This window comes from Zea mays, chromosome 4 (assembly GCF_902167145.1).
Source record: "Zea mays cultivar B73 chromosome 4, Zm-B73-REFERENCE-NAM-5.0, whole genome shotgun sequence".
Lineage (NCBI taxonomy): Eukaryota > Viridiplantae > Streptophyta > Magnoliopsida > Poales > Poaceae > Zea > Zea mays.
Window position 1 is genome coordinate 228,434,187 of NC_050099.1, and position 25,201 is coordinate 228,459,387.

General features: G+C 44.9%; 1 protein-coding gene across 1 annotated transcript; it reads left to right on the forward strand.

Moving 5' to 3' along the window:
• The first annotated feature begins 12,384 nt into the window (after positions 1-12,384).
• LOC103654692 (transcription factor PHYTOCHROME INTERACTING FACTOR-LIKE 13) lies at positions 12,385-17,450 on the forward strand. Its single transcript, XM_020552339.2, has 8 exons — positions 12,385-12,434; positions 12,538-13,089; positions 13,183-13,294; positions 13,402-13,467; positions 13,621-13,680; positions 13,763-13,821; positions 17,260-17,320; positions 17,430-17,450. The coding sequence occupies exons 1-8, from the start codon at positions 12,385-12,387 to the stop codon at positions 17,448-17,450; spliced, it is 981 nt and encodes a 326-aa protein (XP_020407928.2).
• Positions 17,451-25,201: the final 7,751 nt, after the last annotated feature.

Sequence of the window (25,201 nt, forward strand, 5' to 3'; positions counted from 1 at the left end):
AAAATATGAAATATTGGGCTTTTTACCGGTTAGGAGTTCGTATGATGTCTTCTTGAGGATTCGGTGTAGATATAACCGGTTGATGGCGTAGCAGGCGGTGTTGACCGCCTCGGCCCAAAACCGATCTGATGTCTTGTACTCATCAAGCATGGTTCTAGCCATGTCCAAAAGAGTTCGGTTCTTCCTCTCCACTACACCATTTTGTTGTGGCGTGTAGGGAGAGGAGAACTCATGCTTGATGCCCTCTTCCTCAAGGAAGCCTTCAATTTGAGAGTTCTTGAACTCCGTCCCGTTGTCGCTTCTAATTTTCTTGATCCTTAAGCCGAACTCGTTTTGAGCCCGTCTCAAGAATCCCTTTAAGGTCTCTTGGTTGTGAGATTTTTCCTGCAAAAAGAACACCCAAGTGAAGCGAGAATAATCATCCACAATAACTAGACAGTACTTACTCCCGCCGATGCTTATGTAAGCGATCGGGCCGAATAGATCCATGTGTAGGAGCTCCAGTGGCCTATCGGTCGTCATGATGTTCTTGTGTGGATGGTGAGCACTAACTTGCTTCCCTGCTTGGCATGCGCTACAAATCTTGTCTTTCTAAAAATGAACATTTGTTAATCCTAAAATGTGCTCTCCCTTTAGAAGCTTATGAAGATTCTTCATCCCAACATGTGCTAGTCGGCGATGCCAGAGCCAGCCCATGTTAGTCTTAGCAATTAAGCAAGTGTCGAGTTCAGCTCTATCAAAATTTACTTAGTATAGCTGACCCTCTAACACTCCCTTAAATGCTATTGAATCATCACTTCTTCTAAAGACAGTGACACCTACATCAGTAAATAGACAGTTGTAGCCCATTTTGCATAATTGAGAAACGGAAAGCAAATTGTAGTCTAATGAATCTACAAGAAAAACATTGGAAATAGAATGGTCAGGTGATATAGCAATTTTACCCAATCCTTTGACCAAACCTTGATTTCCATCCCCGAATGTGATAGCTCGTTGGGGATCTTGGTTTTTCTCATAGGAGGAGAACATCTTCTTCTCCCTGTCATGTGGTTTGTGCATCCACTGTCGATTACCCAACTTGAGCCCCCGGATGCATAAACCTACAAAACAAGTTTAGTTCTTCACTTTAGGTACCCAAATGGTTTTGGGTCCTTTGGCATTAGATACAAGAACTTTGGGCACCCAAACACAAGTTTTTGATCCCTTGTGTTTGCCCCCAACATACTTGGCAACTACCTTGCCGGATTTGTTAGTTAACACATAAGATGCATCAAAAGTCTTAAATGAAATGCTATGTTCATTTGATGCACTAGGAGTTTTCTTCTTAGTCAACTTAGCACGGGTTGGTTGCCTAGAGCTAGATGTCTCACCCTTATACATAAAAGCATGGTTAGGGCCAGAGTGAGACTTCCTAGAATGAATTCTCCTAATTTTGCTCTCAGGATAACCGGCAGGGTACAAAATGTAACCCTCGTTATCTTGAGGTATGGGAGCCTTGCCCTTAACAAAGTTGGACAATTTCTTAGGAGAGGCATTGAGTTTAACATTGTCCCCCTTTTGGAAGCCAATGTCATCCTTGATGCCAGGGCGTCTCCCACTATAAAGCATACTACGAGCAAATTTAAATTTTTCATTTTCAAGTTCATGCTCGGAAATTTTAGCATCTAATTTTGCTATATGATCATTTTGTTGCTTAATTAATACCATATGATCATGAATAGCATCAATATCAACATTTCTACATCTAGTGCAAATAGAAGTGTGTTCAACCGTAGATGTGGAGGGTTTGCAAGATTTTAATTCTACAACCTTAGCATGCAATATATCATTTTTACTTCTAAGGTCGGAAATGGAAGCATTGCAAACATCTAATTCTTTAGCCTTAGCAAGCAATTTTTCATTTTCATTCCTAAGGCTAGCAAGAGATTTGTTCAATTCTTCAATCTTAGTAAGCAAATCAACATTATCATCTCTAAGATTGGAAATTGAAACATTACAAATGTTTGAATCAACCTTAGCTAACAAATTAGCATTCTCATTTCTAAGGTTGTCTATAGTCTCATGGCAAGTGCTTAGCTCACTAGATAATTTTTCGCACTTTTCAACTTCTAGAGCATAAGCATTTTTAACCTTAACATGCTTCTTGTTTTCTTTAATAAGGAAGTCCTCTTGGGAATCCAAGAGATCATCCTTTTCATGGATAGCACTAATCAATTCATTTAATTTTTCTTTTTGTTGCATGTTTAGGTTGGCAAAAAGAGTACGTAAATTATCTTCCTCATCACTAGCATTATCATCGCTAGAAGACTCATATCTAGTGGAGGATTTGGATTTAACCTTCTTCTTTTTGCCGTCCTTTGCCATGAGGCACTTGTGGCCGACGTTGGGGAAGAGAAGTCCCTTGGTGACGGCGATGTTGGCGGCGTCCTCGTCGTCGGAGGAGTCGCTAGAGCTTTCGTCGGAGTCCCACTCACGACAAACATGGGCATCGCCGCCCTTCTTCTTGTAGTACTTCTTCTTCTCCTTTCTTCTCCCCTTCTTGTCGTCGCCCCTGTCACTGTCACTAGAAATAGGACATTTTGCTATAAAGTGACCAGGCTTACCACACTTGTAGCAAACCTTCTTGGAGCAGGGCTTGTAATCTTCCCCCCTCCTTTGCTTGAGGATTTGGCGGAAGCTCTTGATGACGAGCGCCATTTCCTCATTGTCGAGCTTTGAGGCGTCGATTGGTTGTCTACATGATGTAGACTCCTTCTTCTCCTCCGTCGCCTTAAATGCGACCGGTTGTGCTTCGGACGTGGAGGGACCGTCAAGCTCGTTGATCTTCCGTGAGCCCTTGATCATAAACTCAAAGCTCACAAAATTCCTGATTACTTCCTCTGGAGTCATTAGTGTATATCTAGGATTACCACGAATTAATTGTACTTGAGTAGGGTTAAGGAAAATAAGTGATCTTAGAATAACCTTAACCACCTCGTGGTCATCCCATTTCTTGCTCCCGAGGTTGCGCACTTGATTCACCAAGGTTTTGAGCCGGTTGTACATGTCTTGTGGCTCCTCCCCTTAGCGAAGACGGAAGCGACCGAGCTCCCCCTCGATCGTTTCCCGCTTGGTGATCTTGGTTAGTTCATCACCCTCGTGCACGGTCTTGAGCACGTCCCAAACTTCCTTGGCGCTCTTTAATCCTTGCACCTTGTTGTACTCCTCCCTACTTAGAGAGGCGAGGAGTATGGTTGTGGCTTGGGAGTTGAAGTGCTCGATTTGGGCCACCTCGTCCTCATCATAATTCTCATCCCCTACGGATGGTACCTGTGCTCCAAACTCAACAACATTCCATATACTTTTGTGGAGTGAGGTTAGATGAAATTTCATTAAATCACTCCACCTAGCATAATCTTCACCGTCAAAGGTTGGCGGTTTGCCTAATGGAACAGAAAGTAATGGAGTATGTCTAGAAGTGCGAGGATAGTGTAAGGGGATCTTACTAAACTTCTTGCGCTCATGGCACTTAGAAGTGACAGATGGCGCGTCGGAGCTGGAGGTAGATGACGATGAGGTGTCGGTCTCGTAGTAGACCACCTTCCTCATCTTCTTTTTCTTGTCCCCACTCTGATGCGACTTGTGGGAACAGGGTTTCTTTTCCTTCCCCTTCCCTTTGTTGTGGGACTCTCCCGATGAAGCTTTCCCGTGGCTTGTAGCGGGCTTGTCGCCGGTCTCCATCTCCTTCTTGGCGTGATCTCCCGACATCACTTCGAGCGGTTAGGCTCTAATGAAGCACCGGGCTCTGATACCAATTGAAAGTCGCCTAGAGGGGGTGAATAGGGCGAAACTGAAATTTACAAAATTAATCACAACTACAAGCCGGGTTAGCGTTAGAAATATAATCGAGTCCGCGAGAGAGGGTGCAAAACAAATCGCAAGCGAATAAAGAGTGTGACACGCAGATTTCTTTTACCGAGGCTCAGTTCTCGCAAACCTACTCCCCGTTGAGGTGGTCACAAAGACCGGGTCTCTTTCAACCCTTTCCCTCTCTCAAACGGTCCCTCGGACCGAGTGAGCTTCTTCTTCTCAATCAAACGGGAACAAACTTCCCCGCAAGGACCACCACATAATTGGTGTCTCTTGCCTTGGTTACAATTGAGTTGATCGCAAGAAAGATCAAAAGAAAGCACGATTGCAAAAGCCAAGCGACAAGAGCGACAAATAACACACGGATCTTTCTCTCTCTCAAGTCACTAATCACTAATGATCACTTGTCTCAACTTTGGAACTTGGAGAGACTGGAGGCTTTGAATGTGTCTTGGAATGGATTGCTAGCTCTTGTATTAAATGTTGAAGGTTGGAATGCTTGGGTGTTGTGAATGGAGGTGGTTGGGGTTGTACTTATAGCCACCAACCACTTCTTAGCCGTTGCTCCATTCTGCCGACCGCGGACGGTCCGCCCGCCTGGTCCGGACGGTCCGCCCCTGTAGATCAACGGCTGAAAACGCAACGGCCAGCAGTAATGGCTATATCAACGGCTATATTGCATTTAATGCGTCGTCAGATGTCAGATAAAGCCAGTCGCGGACGGTCCGGTCGTGCACCCCGGACGGTCCGCGAGGACGCTATAATTCATTTTTCCGAACCCGTTACCTTCGGGTTTTTCGGTTCCTCACCTACCGAACGGTCCGCGCCTGAGGCCGGACGGTCCGCGCGAGGTCTCGGACGGTCCTTGCTTTTCCTCCGGACGGTCCGTAGTGTAGACTTGGATTTTTGCATTGGTTCTGTCCGAGGATCATCCTGGTGTTGCGGACGGTCTGCCGCAAGGGCCCGGACGGTCCGCGCTTGGCCTGTTTTTCCAAAAAGCTTCTCCTATCCGAAATAATCTATGGTATTCCGGACAGTCGATTTAGTATAGTTGTAGATGAACCTTTGGCACCTGTAGAACATATAATCTAGAGCAAACTAGTTAGTCCAATTATTTGTGTTAGGCAATTCAACCACCAAAATCAATTAGGAAATAGGTGTAAGCCTAATTCCCTTTCAGTTTGTATGTTTGCTTGTTCATGTCGCCTAGTTATCGGAGCGTTTGTGCCGTCTCGTGGAGTCCAGATCTGCAAGTCTACGCCAGGCGGTGGAGCTAGAAGCCAGTTCCGCGAGCTCCCCTTCCCCCTTCGCCGGATAAGCATGACAAGCTCACTGGATCCCTTTGATGCATAAATTACCTATGATTTTTCAACCACAACCCTCAGCCTGTTATTTTATGCATGATATGATTTTGAGACAAGTTATTATGGCCACCCAGCCGCTTGCCTCAATCAATCCTTGATATATTTGTTACAAATGATTTGAGAAAAGGTGTGGGTTTTCAAAAGAAAATGCTTTTCAAAATGTGTATGATGAAGGGTTTTCACCCTTATCACCTTGTGAGTGGGATGATCAGGGACTCCCTGGTTTAGGGGAGGGCCTAAGGTGATGGCTCAACTGGTTTAGGTGTGAGCATAAGGATTGTCCCCTCACATAAGGACCGGTTTGTCATCCTTCACTACCTGTACTCATGATAAGTACAACCACTCGAGACTGTATGGGCAGTCACTCAATCTGAACTCGTACGGTCCAAACCTCAGGGTTATGAAGGCTGGGGAGCACCAGGAGGATAAGGAGGGGGAATGTTTTGTCCGGTTTGGACATGGTAGTGGCCTGACTCCTTCCGGTATAACCGCTAAGGTAAGGACATGCGAGGAAAGAAAGAGATTCGGTTTCGGGTCTCACTAGCTATGAGATCGCAGAGCCGGACTAGTGGGTAAAGTGTACACCTCTGCGCAGAGTTTGAAAACCTATTCGAATAGTCTGTGTCCACAGGAATGGACGAGTCTAGTGTGGTATGGATTAGTGTTTCATTTTAAAAAAAGGGTGTGTTTGAGAAAAGTGGTTTTTAAAAGGTCCAGCGGTTGAGCCGTGAGCTATGGTGGACGGGAAGTCCAGTAGCTGTTTTTGAAAATGAAAACCAGTGGGAAACTGCTGAGATACCTGGATGGTTTAGTCCAGGGGATTTTGTTCTAATATTGAAAAATTTCCTGCTCCTTTTGGAGAGGATGCGCTTTGCAAAATACAAAATGTTTTACAAAACAACCCTGCATAAAATATTGTTGTTTCTGCAAAATATCCTGAGCTCCACATATTTCATGCATTATATCTGATTTCCCCATTCTGCGGGTGAAGGTGGGCTGCTGAGTACGTTTGTACTCACCCTTGCTTATTTGTTGTTTTTCAGAAAAAGGAGATCAGGTAAGAGTTACGACTGTTCCCAACCTTGCTTGTGGCTGTTGGACCGCTGATTTGCTTCGCTGCGTATATCAGGCTGCTTCAGCCCCACTCTATGATATGTCCCAAGTTGTGGACCAACTCTTAAAGTTGATCGCCACCTTTATAGGTTTGTCTCATTTTAGCAGATCTGGAATCATCTATTGTATAAATGTGTTTACTAGCCTCCTGAGACTAGTAATTGTATCACATTTGAGTCCCAAAGGATCGGGATGCTTTAGGAATGAAGGCGACGGCGGTGGAGGACTGACCGGTGTATGGAGGGGAATGAGGACTGGCCGATTTTAGAATCTCTACGGTGGAGTAGATGAAGGCGATGGCGGCGGATATGTCTAGGGTTCCGCCGCCGCGTGCGTGCGGGTGAGGTAAACTAGGAAGCCTGCGAGCGAGTGGGTGGGATCGTGGGCCTGATGCACGTATTATGCGGAACCATATCTTCTCGATGGCCCATAGACCGACACGTGCATTACTGTTGAGTAAACTGAAACATAAAACATCGTAATTCCAATATTTGTGTGGGGACTAGTACAGATGCCCAGATTGTGGGAGCACAATCTTCTTGTCGGACTGGATACTCGAATCGTGCACAAACTATATTTGCATAAACTGATACACACATCATCATAATTCATATGATAATTTGGCGTAAGCAGTTGGGTACAATAAGCCAAAAAGGGGCCTGGTGCGGTCTGCACACCTGGTCGGCAGGCCCGGTCGGTAGGTGGTCGGGGCTTCATGTAGTTAAACAGAGCCAGGGCTCTAAATACATATACTATATATATATTGTGATATCCTGGCCCCTGAGATTGTGACATCCTGGCTCAAGGCTTAATAGAATTAATAGAGTATTCATACCAACAAGGTGCATCTTCTTTTTCGAAAGTCTATCTCGAAAAAACCTCCAAGTTAAGCGTGCTTGGATTGGAGCAATTTGGGATAGGTGACCGTCCGGGAAGTTTTCTCAGGTGCACATGAGTAGGGTTGGATATCGAGCCAGCTTGGCTCGATCGGCTCGCTAAGATAGCGAGCCACATAGTCAGCTTGGCTTGGCTTGTTTACAAGCTCGAGCTGGCTCGTTTAGCTCGCGAGCTAGAGCAGAAAAAAATAATATGTGTATAATAATCAATTCCTAGTTAATTTCAAACTAATTTAACAACAGAAAATAGTAATTATACCCATAGTTTCACAGACCACATCAATATAACACCAAATTAACACAACTCATTACTCATCAATTCACTATTCACACACATGTTCAACAGTTTAAACCACACTTATATTCACATAGACCAATTTAACACAATGACATAATTCATCAATCATTAGTTTAACTCATAGGTCATATACACCACACATATATATAACACATTCATTAATTTTTACGTAAATGATATGCATATAGTTTTGTTTTGTTGAAATGAGATAGCTCGTTTAGCTCGTGAGCTGGCTCGTTAACAAACCGAGCTAGGATGCCAGCTCAGCTCATGAAAAAAATTCAAACGAGCTAATCCGAGCCAAGATGAGCTGACCACGAACCGAGCGAGCCGACGATCATTTCGTCCAGCCCTACGCATGAGTCAGGACAAAGTGCGCACAAAAGGCCCGTGTTGGTCTATGGGGACAGTATATCCTCCTAGAAAGCTGCCAGAAGTAAGTATCGTCGATCCGACAGTGGACAGGGTGTTACAAGTGGTATCGGAGCCGACCCTCGCGGTTCCATGGGCGTGTGTGGGTTAGGGGTTCGGGTATATGGCGTATGGCACATGTGGGCCCGGAGTGGTCACATGGCATGGCATATGACGACACTAGACACGTAGACGTGGCTAAGAGGGGGGGTTCCTGGATTGGGGTTGACCGACGTGGACGTCGGTCTTCTAAGGGGGTGGATTGTTATATCCTTGCCCCTGGGATGGTGATATCCTGGCCCAAGGCTTAATAGAATTAATAGAGTATCCATACCAACAAGGTACATCTTCTTTTTCGGAAGCCTATCTCGAAAGAACCTCCAAGTTAAGTGTGTTTGGCTTGGAGCAATTTGGGATGGGTGACCGAGCGGGAAGTTTTCTCAGATGCGCATGAGTGAGGACAAAGTGCGCACAAAAGACCCGTGTTGGTTTGTGGGGACAATATATGATCCTATAAAGCTGCCAGGAGTAAGTATCGTCGGTCCGAGAGTGGATGGGGTGTTACAAGTGGTATCAGAGCCGACCCTCGCGGTTTCATGGGCGTGTGTGGGTTAGGGGTTCGGGTATATGGCGCATGGCCTATGTGGGCCCGGAGTGGTCACATGGCATGACATATGACAACACTAGACACACAGACGTGGCTAAGAGAAGAGGTTCCTAGATTGGGGTTGACCGATGAGGACGTCGGTCTTCTAAGGGGGGTGGATTGTCATATATTGGCCCTGGGATGGTGATATCCTGACCCAAGGCTTAATAGAATTAATAGAGTATCCATACCAAAAAGGTGCATCTTCTTTTTCGGAAGCCTATCTCGAAAGAACCTCCAAGTTAAGCGTGTTTGGCTTGGATCAATTTGGGATGGATGACCGACCGAGAAGTTTTCTCAAGTGTGCATGAGTGAGGACAAAGCGCGTACAAAAGACCCGTGTTGGTCTATGGGGACAATATATGATCCTAGAAAGCTGCCAGAAGTAAGTACTGTCCGTCCGGGAGTGGATGAGGTGTTATAAGTGGTATCAAAGTCGACCCTCGCGGTTTCACGGGTGTGTGTGGGTTAGGGGTTCGAGTATATGGAGCATGTGGGCCCGGAGTGGTCACATGACATGGCATATAATGACACTAGACACATACGTGGCTAAGAGAGGAGGTTCCTGGATTGGGGTTGACCGACGAGGATGTCGGTCTTCTAAGGGGGGTGCATTGTGATATCCTAGCCCCTAGGATGGTGATATTCTGACCCAAGGCTTAATAGAATTAATAGAGTATCCATACCAACATGGTGCATCTTCTTTTTTGGAAGCCTATCTCAAAAGAACCTCCAAGTTGAGTGTGCTTGGATTGGAGCAATTTGGGATGGGTGACCGACCAGGAAGTTTTCTCGGGTGCGCATGAGTGAGGACAAAATGTGCACAAAAGACCCATGTTGGTCTGTGGGGACAATATATGATTCTAGAAAGTTGTCAGGAGTAAGTATTGTCTGTCCGGGAGTCGACGAGGTGTTACATATCTATACTATACTTAAAGCACCAGTTTCAACGGTCGTCATGCGTCATTTTTTTACAAATAACCCCTCACAGCTATTTCAAATTAATCTGTTGCACGTCTATAGATGTCAAACGACGCCTGACACGGGCTAGATGCACGCGGGCCACAACTATAGCACAGGCACGTTATGTCGGCCTGTTAACTGTGTCGGGCTAGCCCGTTAGGCCGTCGATCCATTTAATTAAATCAGCGTAACGACGCCCAGCACAGGCTAGATGCACGCGAGCCACAACTATGGCACATGCACGTCATGCCGGCCTATTAACTATGTCGGGCCAGCCCGTTAGCCCGCAAGAGGTGGGGTTCGAACCCATGCCCTGATGGAAGAAGGGCGGGAGACACTGGGTAAAACTGTCTAACCAGTAGAACATCACGCTAAAATGTTTTAAATATTGAATATAAATTGTATATAGGTATATACGTTTTTTTGTAAAATAAAAAAATAATCGTGTCGGGCCGGGCCAGCACTACAGGCCGAGGCTACAGCCCAAGCACGGCACGACGTTCTTGGCTCTTGCAAGCATTAGGTCGTTTCTGAGACCACATTGGCGCAATGGACTACATGGTGTTTGAGGTTGCTGAATTGGATGGAGCAGCAATGATTTGTCACATTAACAGCAAAATGAAATGTTATTTGTTGGTTTTAAACGTTAGTAATTACTACGAAGTGGCATAATTTATATGGAGCGCATCCAGTTTTTATTGATGTCTGTCTTTAGCAATCACTCCATATTTTGATCTATCTTTTTTATAAGTTTGACTTTATGTGACTTATTTTAGAAACTTGATCTCACAAACTTTCTCTTATTTGGTTTCTGTATGATGGAATTATGTCATTTTATAATCTCTGTTCATTCAGTCAATCGTTGTGAACTCTCTTCTAATCGCTCACTTCATTGGCCGTGTTGTATCAAGACATATTTGCATGAAGTAAACAATAACATCAGTTAGCCAAATCAAAAAAATATTATATATAGAGCGGAGACAATCAATAAAAAATCTTAAAATTTTTTTATGGATAGTTTACGTGAATATTGTTGTAAACCGTCGCAACTCCTTGATTATATAAGTATTAAGTTTAATTAATATTACTTTGATTTAGTTTGAATTGTATATAATTTTTGTTACAAATTCTATTTAAATACATTATTTTTTGTTGTCAAATATTATTTTTTTCTTATAAATGTTTTTAATTATTGAAATATATGCATATTTATATTTTTTTAATTTATATACGTTTGATGATTAAACAATTTTGACAATTTCAATGTGCTACATATGTTACATACTCTTACTTTAGTATCTACTCGTAGAATGATATTGTTCTTCCAAAATTATCTATAAAATAATATTCATTTAGTTATTATTTTGGAAAATTCTAACTTATATTCATATCCACCAAAATATTCGATATCCAACTAACAAATATCCTAGTTACATCTTTATCCATTCCATTTTCACTCATAATGGTGTATGAAAGTCGCCTAAAGGGGGTGAATAGGCGAAACCTGAAAATTATAATTCTAAATTCAAACTAGATCCCTTGATTAGTGGTTAGAACAAGATGCACAATTATCGGAGTGTAAAACTAAGTCCTTTGCTTGTAAAGAGTATAGTTTTCAAAGAATGCGGAATTAGCAAATCAATACAGCTAATCTTTACTACTATTAAGGCTGTAAGGGGTAGGCTGCCTCCTTGCGTTCTGCCTTTTTTTCATTTCCTATTTCGCCCTCCTGCCCGCACACCTCACCTGCCCGCGTCGCCTCCTTTCCTGTCCTCCGCGCGCGTTGGGCGGGCAGCCAACTCCCCCCACCAAACCCTAATCACTCCGGCGCCGCGCTGCGCCGCGCAGACCTGCCTCGATCTGCTCCGGCGGCCGCCCGCCTCCGCCCGCCCGCCCGCCCACAAACCCCACCGCGCTTCACGCCGCCAACAATTATGGGAGTTACAGGATGCCCCTCCGCATCACTAACCCCGCACCCCAACTCCAAATCCTAAAAACCTAGCCGCCTCTCTACCCATCCTCACCCTCTGCGGCGATGCCTCTGGCGGTGGCCGACCGCCATCCAAGTTTGAGTCCGCGTCCATCGATCTCCCGACTTCAGTGATTCTTGTCGCGGCAGCAGATCGAGGCTCCGACGAGATGGCTCCACCAGATCCAGAAGACAGAAGTAGAGAAGAGAAGTGAACCAAAGCAAGCAAGCTTCAAGAACAAGGTACTGGATCAACAACTCCTAGCTTATTCGATTCTTGAGTTTGTTCTGATCCGATCTTCCCTTCCTACTCAGCGCTGCCCTATTCGATTCCATTTCGTGTTCCTCTGTGCTGCTGTAGGGGAGGGGGAGGAGGAGGAGGAGGCCATGCGGCTGCCGTCCGACGTGCCGCGCGGCCACTTCGCGGTGTACGTGGGCGAGTGGCGGCGCCGGTTCGTGGTGCACATCGCGCTGCTGGACCGCCTTGAGTTCCGTCCCTGCTGCGGCGCGCCGAGGAGGAGTTCGGGTTCGCGGGCGCCGGCGGTGCCCTCGTCCTCCCCTGCGAGGAGGTCGCCTTCCGCTCCCTCACCTCCGCGCTCGCCTGCGCCCGGTGAACGCGCGCCCGTGTCCTGCCGCCACATGCTTGGGATTTGCATGCCCGGCCCCCGGCCGCTGCAGCGCCGCCTATTCATTCGGTTCATTGGTTCAGCGAGAGCACCGTATCTATCGATTATTAGAGAAGAGGAACAGGTCCGCAGCTTCGATGGAGAAGTTTCTTCTTCTGGTTAGTTCGCTAACGCCGGTTGTTCTTGCCACGGGGCTTCCTTCTGCAGGAGAGGAGACGTTCTCCACCGGGTCATAGGAATCCTGACGAGATGGACGACAATACGAGGTTCGCAGCAGAGAGTCAGAAGAAGCCCATCGTGTAAGGATTCTGTTTCGCCATTCACCCCCACCCACAAAAGAAGTCTCCTTTCATGTCCATTGGTTGATTGCGCGTGCTCCCTCCAATGGCGCCCGCACCGCAGCCCAGACGATGACCTCGTGGAGCTATTGTGGCACAATGGGAGCGTCATAGCGCAGCCCCAGGCGCACCACAGGCCAGCGCCGCCCTCTGACCGCGACCGCCCGGGCACCAGCGGCCTCACTACCGAGGAGACCGCCGCGTGGTTCCTGAACACCCTCGACGACCCGCTAGAGAAGGACCTGTACACGCAGCTCTGGTACAGCACGATCGCCGATGCCGCCCCACAACACGAGGGCACGTTCCCGGGCCCTACCTCGCATCCTTCGTCGCCGCCGCCACCCGTTGGGAGCAGCGGCGTCGAGTCTAGCTGGGCCGGCGACATCTGCTCGACCTTCTACGGCAGCAACCAGGTGCCCAGGACGCCGACGGGGATCAGGGGGAAGGACACAGCATTGCAGTCGGAGGTGCCGAGCGATGCCGGCGCGCACGACGGCACATCGTCATCCGGTGGGTCCGAAAGCAACTATGGGGGATCCGGGCTGCCCAGTGACAGCGTCCATGGCCACAAGAGGAAGGGAATGTGTAGAGACGAGTCAGATAGTCGAAGTGAGGTGTTTACTTTTGTTTTTGTATAACATGTATCCTGAACGAACTGCTAGAAAATAGAGTCGAAATAGAGATGTTTGAGTGGAATAAAATTGATGAGGAAATTGCGAGATGCCGAGTGTGAGGAGGCAACTGAGGAGACCAAACCCTGGCAGCGGCATGGGCCGAAACGTCGGACTCGTGCAGCTGAAGTCCATAATCTCTCAGAGAGGGTGAGATCAGAATCAAATTGTGCTAGCAACGCAAAGCCTATTTTCAGAAAGGCAGACAACTACTTGATAAATTGTTCTTACAGCGTTATTAGCTGCTGCTGATGTAGAGAAGAAGGGACCGGATCAAAGAAAAGATGCGTGCGTTGCAAGAGTTGATCCCACACTGCAACAAGGTATACTAATACATGTTATGCATATTTTCTTGTCAGGTACAAGTCCCTTGATCCTTGAATACTGAAATTCAGGTGCCATTGATCATTGTCAGTATGTTTATTTTGTTTTCTGCCGCTCTTTTGTCTTACTTTATTAGCTCCAATTGTTTTCAGACTGACAAAGCATCTATACTAGACGAGACAATTGAGTATCTGAAGTCCCTCCAAATGCAAGTTCAGGTCAGCAGCTACTACTTAAACTTACATGATCCCATATGAGATCATTTTCTTGTACCAAAACTAAGACATAAATAAGTTTCAAATCATGTGGATGACTTCAATAAATATGAGATCATTTTCTTATAACAATATAAAGCACATTTTGTATATAAGTTATCATGGTATTATATATTCCCGTTGCAACGCATGGGCACTCACCTATAAAGGAAGAAGGGAGTATTTACCTGCAATAAATTATACAAATAAATCTAGCAAAGCTATTCGTCATATCTTCTTGTAATAATGCAAGTGAACAAGTTGTATCTAGGTCAGACAGTCGCTGCATGATCACTGCTATTTTCAGTTCATCTTTTAAACCATCAATGAACCGAGTTGTTACCATGGTAGATGTCAATTGATGCTCATGAGCCATTAGTTGGTGTAATAGCACGTCGAACTGTTTAATGTACTCAGACACAACCCCAGTCTGATATATATAGTAAAATTGTCGAATCAGTAAGTTGTGTTGATCTCGACCAAAACGGGTTCGAAACTGTTAGTATGTTGTTGTGGCTAGCATGAGTATAATCCCATTTCTAGGAGATTTTTTTAGCAGCATGTTTGGGATGTGCCGCTGAAAGTTATCTGGTCAGGTCAGTGAGAGAGAGGCTCGCAAGTTGGCAACCCAATCTTTACTCTTATCTGCCCAACCCCGTCACTACACCATCAGCAGAACAATTGCTGCTCCGACTCCTATTTAACAAGGCAGCAAGCCTATGCATTGCACACTTCTCTGAGGACCTTGATAACGATTAAGTTTTGGTTTACAGGAATGCACATGCACTTAAGTACTGTACACATCTATATCTAATTGGTCAGGATGCAAGTGGGTACCCATTTTGTAGCTCTCGGTCACTGTCAAGAGCTTGTTTGGTTAATGCCTATGCGACAGCTAACCTTATGCAAAACATGTTAGCTGGTAGCTGCAAGAAGTGGAGAACAATTAGGACCTGTTTGGATCACAGCTAAAAATTGAACCATTTTGCAAAAATAGATTAAACATGGGCTAATTATGGGCTAATAAAGACTAATGTACTATAACCACCGATTAACAATCATTAGCTCTAATAGCTTAGAATTAGCCCATGTTTAGTCTTTCAAATTGGTATTTAAAAAACATGGGCTAATTGTTAGCCCCATGTATCCAAACATGACTTTAGTTCATTTACATTCTATTTAAAAAGCAGCATGACTGCATCATATTGATTTGAGCGCTATGTATGTCAATGATTATAAGGGGGGGGGGAAAGAAGTTGATATGCTTTAAAGAAAACAGCGTAATTAAGTTTTTCATTCTCTGATTTTATTGGCGTTTATTTCTGGTTCTGTCCATCCTCTGACTCTGGTTTTTGTGGTGCTAGCCATCCTCCTGTCTCTCGGGAATAAAAAGCATCTGCTTCTTCATATATAGCAGAGGTTGGTTCCACAGGCGCAGCCACCACTGGGAGGAATCGTTGGTCGTCTGGTGGATACAAGGTGAGACAACTGGGTTACCAATTTTTGTGTGTTGCGACATCTCCCACATTCCAGATACATGTGACATGCCTAGCTGAACTGTGAATTTGTTTCTATCGGTATTTTGTCTGTGAACTCGGCCAACACTGTATGTAAACACTATATGTGTATATTTCAGATTGTAGACAATTTGAGTTCGAATGCAGTTTCAGATTTTGTTGAGGTTAATAACTGCAGTGCATTGTGTTAGTTTTTGGATGTGTTTTAGTGAGCTCTGTATTTTTTGTCATGTGTTTCCGGAGAATAAGTTTGGGGCGGATCCGAATTCCGACAGAGCTTGCACTCTGTGCTTGTGGAAATGTGTAAGCAGATGGAGATCGATTGCCACTCTGGAGGTAGGGTTCATTAGCATCTATTTATTTTTCTAATAATATGAAGTAGAACCGCTTAGCATGATCCTGGTGCTTTCTATAGAAACCACTGATCTGCCTCCTCACCAACCTGTTTACTGCCCCAAGGTCGACCTTCTTTATCAATTTTACCGTAAATTGTCAATGATTCAGATGTTGGGAGATCTACTGAAATTCATTTTAGTATGGGAAATTTTCTATTTTGTCTTATGGGCGACATGAGCTACACGCCGCACCACCATGACGGTTGTTGGAAAGCACCTCTCCATTGTTCAGGTGAACAAAAAGACCACCATCGCAAGGTCTTCGCTAGCTAGGTTGTATATCCTCTGAGCTGGTTGTCCATTAGAGAGCTTGTGCTATCGCCCCGCAAGGAGAGCTTGAAGTATGTTTCTTGACCTTGATTCTTCTTCTCCCTTATGAGGATCTATCTTGCCAATGCGCTTCATATGATAACAGAGCTGACTGATGAGCAAATGATAGCATTTATTGTACACCGTGTCAGAGCATCAGTTGTTTTTCTGGCAGCTTTCCCATCGCTCCTGAGGAAGTATGTTAAGGTGTGTAGGTTACAATTTCTACTTTACCTTGGCTTTGCGTTATTTTCGCTATTGCTCTACTATCTATCTACCAAGTTTGTTATTTACTTCTGTTTGCATGCTTCAATTGTAGGCTCTGCTCCATACATGGGCTAGAGGACGAGGTGCAATGCCTCTTGTTTCTTTTATGTTCCTTCGAGACTTGTGCATTCAAGTAGGTTCAAATTGCCTTGATACTTGCCTCAAGGGTATCTATAAGGCTTATTTGGTGAACTGCAAATTGTCCAAATCTATATGCGGATCAAAACAACAACACATTCAAATCCTTGGAAATTGTGCCAGAGAATTGTATAGTCTGGATCCACAGTGCGTATCAGCATGCTTTTGTTTTCATCCATCAACCGGGGGTTATCCTAAGAGGAGCTCTTATTGAAAGGGGGCCAAAGGTATCCATTGAACTCATTGCCATGTACTGGAACTTTGTTGTCTAGCTATGACCTGACAGAGATATATGCCTCTCATTTTATTTTGAAAGTTAGTGAAGGACAAAAGGCAGAAAGAAAGTAGCAAATCATCGAAAAAACAAGTGAGGTATTATTCATACTGCCACTCAATTACTGATACTCTATAACCTTTAAAAATACATTCGGAGACCTTAAATAACTCCCTTATTCTTCTTCAATAAGTAAATCCCCGTATTCTTCCACCTGTTTTATTGAGAAAATCTCACATTTACAAAAATGTGGTGGTACACTGTTGAGACCTGGCATTCTGAAGGATAGGTCTTATTGATTGCTCTTAACATTCAAGACCTTTTTTTGTTTTTTCGCTATAAAAATTTCTTGTGTTTTTTTTGGGAGGGAGGGGGGATCTTGTAGTTTAAACAAGTTTTTTGGTGCTTATTTTGGCAATATTTTCTTGCGGTGCTTAAAATGTGGTGGTACAAGGTTTGCTCATGTAGTATACCTTGAAGATGACTCAAGCCCGAAAAGAGTATCTCATTTAAACTACTTATATGGATACTTATATTATGATTATACATACATTAGTGCTTAAGCATCTTTTAGAAATATTTGTGGAATAATCAAGAATAAGTTATCCACTATAAGCGCGTCCCAATCTTATTGCAGGCTGGGGATTCCAAGCATGACCCCAAGTTTCATCAGAGATGAACTAGCTGCTGATGGAAAGGTAAAGTGTGGTTGGTGCAATTTGCAGCATCTTTGCATGTCCTGACACCTGCCATGCCTAACTATCAGGTGAGAACTTCCCCCATATTTTCCTCCAAAATTCGTTTTAGGTATACTCCCACAGCCTCTGACGTGCTTCGTGTCCCAAGAGCTGAAGTTGAATATTGCCTCTGGTGATTCAAACTTTTTGGATCTTGAATGGCTTTCCACCTCAGGCAACTCAAGTGATGAAAGGTTAAAATTTCAGCTTTTACTTTGTCTTATAAAACTCTCTTTTCATGCATTTTTGCCGTCGGTAGCCTTCACCAGAAATATCTCATTATTATGTTATATATACACACCACTTTTGGGACTTGGGCTAGGAAAATTGACAGAGGAAATTATTTCTGTTGTACTTAGCTTTATGTTATATATACAACTTTCTTTCTTCTGGGACTTGTGTTAGCCAAATTGACAGGGTAAAAGGAGAGAAAGATTAAGGATAATTATAACCTGCTCTGTTATTATTGATAGGGTGGAGAGGAGAGGTCAGAGGAAGGATGGCGATGACTCGACGTTTCGTTTGACTGACTCAGTCTTTCTCCCTTAATGTCTCCAAGAAGGAAGAGGATAGCGATGGAGTAGAAGGATTTGCAGATATGGTGAATCTAAGATAGTCCTTCATGAGTAGTGCTACTGTCGTGTTATTCTGTATAAATTACACAACATGTTTAAACGATTTTTCCTTTTAGTTTATATACAACTGACCTGAGTAGCAAAAATACCTTTTAAAAAAACAGCGCAGTTTTAGGCGTACTGTTGTATTGTTTTGAACGAGATAGGAAGGAATTCGTTCTGCACTAGCCATTGTTGCATGCTTCGGTGTTATTCATTGAACACACACTTTCTATTGCAACGTGTTTGGTTTAAGGAATCTTCTCACTCCTCACTTTCTTGTTTGATTTATGGAATAGAATGAATTGATTCATCAGCATTTCATTCCTCACTAGGTAGGTGCCCGTGCGATGCCACGGAACATAAATTGCGAACCTCCAATGGACTTCATTTGAGACAAGTGATGCCCAAGAAAATGGGGGTAAACTGACACAGCTATCACTTGCATTACTTGCCCTATGCGCGGAAGAATCTGACACAGCTATTACCCATGAAGATTTCCGATTAACTTGTGGAAGCGGACTTCATTTGAGACAAGACAACAATACCAGTGTTGAGCTTGCCACTCGGCCATGGCACACACGAGAACACGGGATGATCAAGTAAGAACTGAACATAATGCACTAATACAAAAGGCTGGCTTGCGTTCGCTTCCTTGCTTCACAGGAAGCATAGCTGATATACAAATCGAGATTTAATGTTCCGTGGCATCGCACGGGCACCTACCTAGTACATATATATAACACGCATACATCAAATAATGTATGAATCTAATTAAATTCTAAAACTAAAATGAATTTTTATTTAGGATAGAGGGAGTAATACTCAGTATAGATCAAAATTTTAAAATTCATCTAAATTTATAAAAGGTCGTTAATAATATTTGTATTTCAAAAATGACATAATTATTAGAATATGTTTTATTAATCAATCTAATAGTATATATTATATGTAATAAATATTAATAAAATTATATATGTTATATATTATGTATTAATTTTTGGAAATGATTAAGGAAGTGAAAGCATTTTTATCTACTAACTTTAAAACCAATGAATTGAGAGAGGTATATTTTATTCTTAACATAAAGTTGTTGAGAGAAGGATGAAATGGTGAAGTTACTCTTGTGCAATCATATTACATGGAAAAGGTGTTGAGTCGATTGGATATAGTGATTGCATATGTGCTCTAAGTCCTTATGGCCCAAGTGTGTTGTTAAGGAAAAAATCACATAATATCATAGGATCAATTGAGATACTCTCAAGTTATTGGCTCTCTTATATATTTGGCTAGTGTGACAAGGCCTAATATCTCATGTGCTATGAGCAAGCTCAGCCGATTTGCCTCTAATTCAGAGGATGATCATCATTAGCAAGCCTTAAGGGGGTATTACACTATCTAAAATGGACTATGAGTTATAACATTCACTATATCGGGTACCTAAGGGTAATGTAAGGTTATTGTGATACAAACTAGATATTCGAAGTTGATGAGATTTATGCCACAAGTGGATATGTGTTCTCACATGGAGGTGGCACTATTTTATGTAAGTCTTGCAAGTAGACCATATTAATGAGTCCATCAATGGAAGAAGAACTCGCAACATTAGTGAAAGGGAAATGTGCTTAACCGTTTCCTATAATCGATTTTGGTGTTTGACGTCCATCACAAACAACGTGGACTAACTAGTTTGCCTAGTTGTCATTTATCTCAGGTGCATAAAGTTCGACATATATCAACAAAGAAAATGAGTTGGGGGACTCTACAAAGTTTGGAGCATAGAAGAATGGGCACGACCAATTGCGCACCAAACACTGTCCGGTGCCCAGGCCGTAGCCCTCACGAACTGTTCGCTCTCGGGTTTTCTTAGCGCGCGTCCGCTATAATTCACGGACTGTTCAGTGTCACTACTGGAATCCGGGCCTTTGCCGAGTGCCGGCCGGTTTGCCGAGTGCTTTTTATCGGGCACTCGGCAAAGCCGACTTTGCCGAGCGCCGCACTCGGCAAAGTCCTACGCTCGGTAAAGATCTTATTTACCGAGTGCAGGACACTCGGCAAAGACTGCTTTGCCGAGAGTCAAACACTCGGCAAAGATGGCTCTCGGCAAAGGGCCGTTAGCGGACGTCTACAGCTAACAGCCGTCAGTCTTTGCCGAGTGCCAAATATTGGGCACTCGGCAAAGGACACTTTGCCGAGTGTCTTATCTAGACACTCGGCAAAGTATATTTTTATTTTTTTTATTTTGTCTCCCAAACTTTTTGTGGTATGTTCCTACACTATGTAGACCTATATTTATCATTTGTGGACAATTATAACAGAGTTTTCAATAGCTAGTAGATTTAGTTCGTTTATTTGAATTTTTTCGGAAAATTTAGATTTGAACTGCAGGTCACTCAAAACTTAGAAAACTGTGCATGCAAAAATGATATTCATGTTACTTAGCATAAGTTACGACTGATTTCAGGAGCGGACCGGAAACTTCGAGCAACATGCTCACTAAACATGGTCATGAACTTGCCATCCACATGTTTAAAAATTGTATAAAACACAAACAAAGTCAGAAAATCATGAAACTTGTCCACGTGTCATGATATCATATGTACAGGCTGTGATAAAAAATTGAAAAAAATTTGAGAAAACTATGACGCGCTATGTGTACAAACCTAAGAGATCCACATTGAAACTCTATGATTTCATGTGTAGTTCTCTTAGGTTTCTACACATAGTGTCTCACAACTTTGTCCAAACATTCTCAATTTTTTATCACAGCCTGTACATATGATATCATGACACGTGGACAAGTTTCATGATTTTCTGACTTTGTTTGTGTTTTATACAATTTTTAAACATGTGGATGGCAAGTTCACAGTCAGGTTTAGTGAGCATGTTGCTCGAAGTTTCCGATCCGCTCCTGAAATCGGTCATAACTTGTGCTAAGTAGCATGGATACCATTTTTGCATGCACGGTTTTCCAAGTTTCAAGTGACGTGCAGTTCAAATGTGTTTTTTCGAAGAAATTCAAATAAACGAACTAAATCTACTAGCTATAGAAAACAATTTTCTAATTGTCTCAAAATGGTACATGTAGGTCTATATAGTGTAGGAACACACCACAAAAAATTTGGTAGGGAAAATAAAAAAATTAAAAATGTACTTTGCCGAGTGTCCAGAGATGACACTCGGTAAAGAAGCCTTTGTCGAGGGTCAAATGGTTGACACTCGGCAAAGTGTAGTGAAATAGTCTTTGCCGAGTGTCGCCCGGGGAACACTCGGCAAAGAAGACTTTTCCGAGTGCCGGATCGAGGACACTCGGCAAAGTATATTTTAAAATTAAAAAAAATCTTTGCCGAGTGCCAGATCATGGGCACTCGGCAAAGAGGGTTTACTTACCGACAGTTAGCCCTTTCTTCCTCACTCTCTCACTCACGCACTCTCACCGCGTCGTCGCCCCATCGCCGTCCGCGCCCCTCGCCGTCCGGCCGCGCCCCTCGCCGTCCGGTCGCGCCGCTGCCGTGCGCCGCCCTCGACGCGCCCCGCCGCCGCCCGCGCCCCCCGCCCGACCGCGCTCGACGCGCCCCGCCCGACCGCCCCTCGCCGCGCCGCCACCCCTCGCCGCGCTGCCGCCCCCCGCCGCGCCCGCGCCCCTCGCCCCTCGACATGCCCCTCGCCGCACCCGTGCCCCCCGCCACACCTGCCCGCCCGCCGTCTGCCGCACTCGCGCCCCCCGCCGCGCCCTCGCCTGCTCGCCGTTGCACCCTCCACGCCCACCGTGCACCGTGTCGCGCCGTCGTGCCACTCGTCGTGCCCCTCGCCCGCCACCGCCTTGCCCGCGCCGCCGTGCCCCTCGCCCGCCCCCGCCGTGCCCCTCGCCCTCGCCCGCGCCCCTCGCCGTGCCCCCGCCACCAACGCTGCGCGCCACCGCCGCCGCCGGAGGCTGCCTCCTCGCGCACCGCCACCGCCACCCGGCCACGCCACGCGTACCATCGTCACCCCCACGCGAGGTATAAACTTTTTATGCGTCAATTTTTATTTATTATTGATTAGATGATAGAATGTATAAATCATGTAAGCCGAGGTCACCCAACCATTTATATAGCCGCGCCCGAGGTCACCATGTAGTTGTGGATCTACCAAGTTATTCGCATCTCCATCATGAAGCATTGTGATGGCTTGTAATGGGAAATAAGAAATGTGACAACTGCTGAGTTCACTACAGCTGACCCTTGGCGCCGTGAGGAGCTGGAGAAGAGGATGGCGGAGATGTTCGCGTACATGCAGAGCCTTGGCGCCGCACAGGGTCATGCTCCACCACCTCCGTTGTTCCCTATAGCTGACCCTGCTGAGTTCACTACTCCTGTGAGTATCAAAATTTTAGTACTGCATGATATATATTCATATGTTCTCACACATGCAATCTCTTCTCTGTGCAGGGTCAATCGGCGGCGTCGAACAACCCTCACGCTTCGTCCAGCCCTTCGCCGAACCAGTCCAGATGCCCACCTCGTTGATGATCTATTTTGTGATGATCTAGACTTATATTTGTGAGTGTTGGTGATGTTAGTTATACTTGGTCTTGTGAGATACTTAGTGAGACTTATGTGCTGTGAAACCTGATTTATGTGGTGATATTTGTGATATATATGGTGTTGATGATAAATGTGTTGATTCTGTGATGCGATTGATATATAATGTGATGTGAATGATATATATCTTTTGTTTGTTTGGATGGAACAGCAAAAACAAATAAAAAAGGGACTTCCTGGTCACTTTGCCGAGTGTAACACTCGGCAAAGGGTAGCTTTGCCGAGTGCTATGACCATGGCACTCGGCAAATAAGGAAACTGGGAACCGGTAAAGCCCTCTTTGCCGAGTGCTGACCATGGCACTCGGCAAAGAAGGAAACCTGGGAACCGGTAAAGCCATCTTTGTCGAGTGCTGTGGTCAAGGCACTCGGCAAAGGGACTGGCAAAGGGGCCCACTGGAGGACTCTTTGCCGAGTGCCAGTCCACTAGACACTCGGCAAAAAAGCCTCCTTTGTCGAGTGCCTACGAGAGCTCTCGGTACAGGGATTGGCGGTGGGGCCCACTGGAGCCGTCTTTGCCGAGGGCCGTGATAGCAGACACTCGGCAAAATTGGCCTCTTTGCCAAGTGCCAAAGAAGACACTCGGCAAAGGATCCGTCACCGTCACTTGGCGCCGTGACAGTGACTTTTCTTTGCCGAGTGCCCGACAAAAAGTACTCGGCAAAGAGGCCGTTGCCGATGTACAGTTCGCCGAGCGTTCTTTGCCGAGTGTTACACTCGGCAAAGCCTTTGTCGAGTGTAAAATAGCCTTTGCCGAGTGTCTGCGACACTCGGCAAAGGAACTGTGTCCGGTAGTGTGTGCCACCGGACTGTCCGGTGAGCCAACGGAGCAACGATCAACTTCTCCAATAGTCGATTGCGCTGACGAGTGAACAGTGCATAGAGCAGAAGTCAGAAGTCAGAACTACAAAGTCAGAATGCACCGGACTGTCCGGTGCCGCAAGAGGACAAAGGACTTCAACGGTCAAACGCTCTAAACCCCAATGGTTGGCTCACGTGGCACGCACCAGACAGTGAATAGTGCAGTGTCCGGTGCAACATCGGACTGTCCGGTGTGCCCATCGACAACAAACTCAGCCAACGGCTAGGAAGTGGTTGGAGGCTATAAATACCCCCAACCACCTCCATTCAAGCCATCCAAGCCTCCTACACTTCTCATTCAATACAAGAGCAAAAGCATACACTGCAAGACACAATCAAAATATCAAATCCTCTCCAAGCTTCAAAATCAACTCAAGTGCTTAGTGAGTTGTGAGAGGGTGTTTTGTGTTTTCTTTGTTGCTCTTGTTGCTTGGATTGGTTTCTTCTTCTCACTCTATTTCTTCTAAGTTCTTTGTAAAGCTAGCAAGAGACACCTAATTGTGTGGTGATCCTTGCGGAGTCTTAGTGACCCGTGAGATTAAGAAGAAGCACGAACGTGTTAATTTTCAAATTGATTCTTCTAACCCTCCAATCTGTTGTTTCATTTTATTCTACTTCTGATCTACATATTGTTTGATAGATTGGATGTCGTCGGATTTACTTACATTAGGGATTTGAAACGAAGATAGAAGAGATGCGACCGATTTCTCCATGTTTGACAACCTTCTAGTGGCGATCCACCATGTATTGTGACAAGAATTTCTCCTTCACTTGACGCATGTAGTCTTCATATTATATGGGGAGACATATGTGTGATCTTTAGAACCGGCCATTTGAGGGCCTAATTTTTAGTAGATCTAGACATCTGATCACCAGCGGAGTCGCCAAAAAGTGTGTTGGCGCCGATTTGGGCGCCAAACACTCGAATGAACCACCTGGCGGTGCTCTCTGCGGAGACGTGGACAGTCTGCGGCATAGGGCCGGACGGTCCGCGACCTAGGCGCAAGAGCGACTCCTTCTCTGCGTACGTCCGGACGGTCCACGATGATGTAATATCGTCTTCTTTGCATCAAACCTAGATCTCGCCTCCCGGGAGGGACCCCGTTGGGGAAGAGAGATCCTATGGTGAGTCTTGGCGTCGGCAGGCCACCCAAGACGTCTCTAGTCGACGTAGAGCCGAAGAGAGATGAATATTCGAGGTGGAGGAAGGCTAAACTAGGGCTACTCCTAATGCATAAGGTAAAAATGATAAATAGAGTTGATTGGATCGATTGTGTGTGGTTCAATCGGTCGTAGTCCTTCATCTATATAAAGGGGAGGTATAGACTCATTACAAGTCGGTTCTCGAGTTAATTTCACAGGTTTAGCTAATAAATCCCGCAAGAAATCCAGAACCCTAACTGATTCGGCGCACGCGCGGACAGTCCGAACCGCGGACCGTCTGCCAGGATATTTTTGGTGTTCAACAATCACATTTCTATTATCGATTTAGAGCTAATAACCTTCGATTTCTGTTTGATTTAGACAACTTGACTCCTACAGAGATTGAGAGAAACGTGGATGTTGTAGCGGTGAAATATGTTTTACATGTTTCTTCGTATTATTTTTAGATTGTTCATTCACTTCAAGAAGCGCACTTGCTCTATATACCTGGCCTGGAAAGAAAGAAATCTGACATGCATGAATGAGAGAATAAACAGTTCTTCATCTGTGGAGGTTAAACTTTTTTTTTTTGCTTTCCTTTGCTCAATATTTTATTTCCTTTGTCGCTTGCTATTTACGTTG